This window comes from Emys orbicularis, chromosome 2 (assembly GCF_028017835.1).
Source record: "Emys orbicularis isolate rEmyOrb1 chromosome 2, rEmyOrb1.hap1, whole genome shotgun sequence".
Classification (NCBI taxonomy): Eukaryota; Metazoa; Chordata; order Testudines; family Emydidae; genus Emys; species Emys orbicularis.
Genome location: NC_088684.1, coordinates 130,327,198 through 130,330,709, shown reverse-complemented (window position 1 = coordinate 130,330,709; position 3,512 = coordinate 130,327,198). Strand labels below are relative to the sequence as shown.

Genomic DNA, 3,512 nt, shown 5'->3' with positions numbered 1-3,512 from the left:
GTATAGTAGTAAGTTATGACAGAGGTTTATTCCTCAGATGGATTAACAACCTCTCTCTTGCAAATGAGTCTGTTTTACTTGGCAAAAATTTCTGAATGTGTTCTCCTTCTCTGAGCATACCAACCAAAGGCTGTGTGTGTAAAGTCTATTCCTCACATAAGTAAAGGAAAACTTTTGCTCTCATTTTTACAAACAAGGAAATTTGGCAGCTTAACTGTTAAATCTGCCTATAATTATTCTGTGTTGAGATCGCGCTGATGTCATTGCTGTAACTTGATCCTTCCAGTTTTTTTTTTTTTTGCTCTGGATGCCTTTAAATAGCAGTTCTGTGAATATGTTTTGTACTGATCTCTCTGATGAGTCCTAGAAGGCAAATACCGGTGCATCTGATATAGATGAAAGCAAAGAAAAGCAATCAAATTTCAACCATGTCTACATCCTTAAGAGTGAGCCCATCGGTCCATGGCTATCGGTTTGACACAGCCTTGCGAAAGAAAGCCGTGGCCAATATCTATGAAAGCACAGATCAAGAATCTCTTCAGAAGCTCTTCAAAAACTCTGGAGACAAGAAAGCAGAGGAAAGAGCCAGGATCATACTTGACACTGATCAGGACTTGGAGGAGAAAACACGAGCATTAATGGCACTAAAGCAGAGAACAAAAGACAAACTTTTCCAGTTTCTGAAACTTCGGAAATATTCCATTAAAGTTCATTGAACTATCCAAGGAAAAGGAGATGGAAGAAAAGCTATATTTAAAGAACAAGACTGAGTTTGTGAAATCTTAACAAATGTGATATTCTCCACAACCATGGAAGCTTCTGGCAGGACCAGTGAACCTGAAAAACTGGTCATAAGCATTCAATCCAATTTTACACACTGCAAAAAGCTTCCCGGAGTGATTAAAAACTCTCCAAATGTGAAAGAACTGGTGTCAGCAACAAGAGAACCAGAAAAGCCTACGCATGAGTGAAAGAAACCAGCATGTTTGGCAAGAAACATACCCAGCGCGCTTCCAGGCACAGAACTATGGGACAATGACACAAGCACACAATCAGACTCAATTTTCTCAGTAAATCTGAGGTGAAAGCAGAATAGAACTTTTTCTTCTACTTGTTTACTGATTTCATCTTTTTTTAAAACTCATTTTTACTGAATGTTTAAATGATTTCTAAGCCTCACTGTTGTCTACTGGGATGGAGGGTTGTAGTGATTGATCAGCTATTGATCATTTATTTTGCATTTGTTAAAATGCATTAAAAATACACCACATGGGTGTAACAAGTTCAACCTTCAGGGAGTGCATTTTCTTTAGAAACACTATGCAATTGTATCTCTTTTCTCTTTGTTATGTGGTATACTCCTATCATGAATTATTTGCACAAAAGCAAAAATAATGAAGTTCCTTCCCTGAACTGAATTTACTGTGAAAGACTTTTTTTAAGATATTTTGTTCATTTCTCATTGATATTATTATGCCATAATTACAGATCTTACTTTTAGATAGCGTGTTAGATATTAGAAATACTCCATGGTAGTGTTTTATGACAATGCTATAATTATATCGACTATAATTTATTGCATATGGAGAGCTACAAACCTAATAAATTATAATGATACTATATAACCTCTTTTGTGTGCAATGCTTGATTCTAAAAGAGGGTGGGTTTCTATGTTCTTGGCTTTTTACCTTTTAAATATATCCTTTGGGGGGATGTGGTGAAATATGAGATCTCTTTCCTTAACAGCCAGTCAATCCATTTGGAAGCAGATTCTTAAAACTCCTTGGAAAAAAATCCTGGCTCCAGTGAAGTCAATGGGAGTTTTACTATATTGACTTCACGGAGCTGGGATTTCACTCCTTGTTACTAAGCTCTGACTTTGGTACATCCAGGAAGCTGCTCTGATAGAGCTTAAATGGAAATCATCAGACTCTTAACTGCTGATTCTCTTAGGCTGAATTGCTAATGGTTAATATTAAATCAATGGGTATATTTTGCATTTTCTCCCTGAAGCCTCCAATATAAATTATTTAGAAAACAAATAGTAGCAACCAAAAATAAACTATCTGGTTCCCCCAGGCTCCCATCTCTCCTGCAAATGAGGGGATTTATGGATAATCCACTGAAATCAATGGAATTTCTATAATTGACTTCAATGGTAGCAGAATCAGGCACTTACAATCTCTCTAGCTGTTTATATTGCAGCGCTCACCATGTCGCTTATGCGCAAAGTCATTAAACACAGCTACAGAATAGCTATTTATAAACATGTCCTCTAATAATCTGCCAGCTGAAAAAAAATAAGTTCCCATGACCCTGCTTACTCCACTGAAAGTTAAAATGATTCAGAGGAGTAATAGGCCAGCTGCTGCTTTCTTACAGTGAAAAAATACAAATGGGCTATAAATCAGGTAGGCTAGAAATAGCCCCTTTAAATTACTTAATAGAGCAGGTGATTGTATTTATTTATAGATTTGTAAAGCGCACCCAGACATTCCCAAGGAGCACCGACAAGTTTAAAAATGAAATGTCATAGCACACTGATAAATATCAGTTCTAAGTAAATTCCCTCCAGGATAAGGCAGGCACGGCCCAAAGATCCCCCAGGCAAAAGCCTGAGAAATTATTTGAGTCTTAGACCATACCTTGAAGATCAAAAGACTTGGAGTCTGTCAGACCAACAGCGAAAGTGAGTTCCAGAGCTGAATGCCCTCCATGCTGCGCAAATGTGCAAATCTAGGGGTCAACAGCAAAAGCCAACTGCATGTAGAATGGGCTTATTTATGCAGCAGTTTGGGCTGCTACATAACTGACCTAGTTGTCTCCCCTGCCAAAGGCAGAGCTGGAAAGAATTGGGGTGCAAGACTGCATACTAGAACCACCCAGTCTCCAAAGAGCTGATCAAAAAATATTTGACTGAACAATTTACCCATAGAAAAGGCTATTTCATCAAAATCGAAATGTTTCACGAGACCATGTAGATTCTGACAACATGCTCTATGGAAAAGTTTTGAAACGATTCATTTAGACTTTCTCGTTTCATTTAGATAACATAGAAATGTTTCTTTTAGACTTGTTTGGTTTCACTTCATTTTACTCTGATATTATTAATTTTATAATATTTTACTGTTTCAACATAATCTACATGGAAGGTTTTGAAAATGTCATTTTGATGTTTTTGAATCAAAATATTTCAGTACTTCAGTTCCATGAAATATTTCAAGATTTTGACATTTTGTCCCGATTCAGGGCAAAGACAAACATAGAAATATCTGAATTTCCCACGGGATGGAAATTCCATTTTTTGCACCTCTGTATTAAAGATACAGGTGAGCAATCTGTTCCATTTTATACAAATTAGTTGCAGCCCTCAGGGTTGTAGCCCAGTGGCTCTGGCATAGGTGCCTGCCCCTGCTATAAACTGCTACGTGCAGACCTGCAAAAATTGGTAAATGGCTCCCTTGACCTATCTGAATTCACTTTTAAACTGGAAACACCAGGATTTGTGGACT

General features: G+C 37.3%; 1 protein-coding gene across 1 annotated transcript; it reads left to right on the top strand.

Moving 5' to 3' along the window:
- Positions 1-349: 349 nt before the first annotated feature.
- TCIM (transcriptional and immune response regulator) lies at positions 350-1,612 on the top strand. The gene has a single exon (XM_065399879.1). The coding sequence runs from the start codon at positions 396-398 to the stop codon at positions 714-716; it is 321 nt and encodes a 106-aa protein (XP_065255951.1). The 5' UTR covers positions 350-395; the 3' UTR covers positions 717-1,612.
- The last annotated feature ends 1,900 nt before the right edge of the window (positions 1,613-3,512 follow it).

What these genes read in the sequence shown, in the direction of transcription:
- TCIM (XM_065399879.1), top strand. Translation starts at nt 396, where the DNA reads ATGAAAGCAAAGAAAAGCAATCAAATTTCAACCATGTCTACATCCTTA.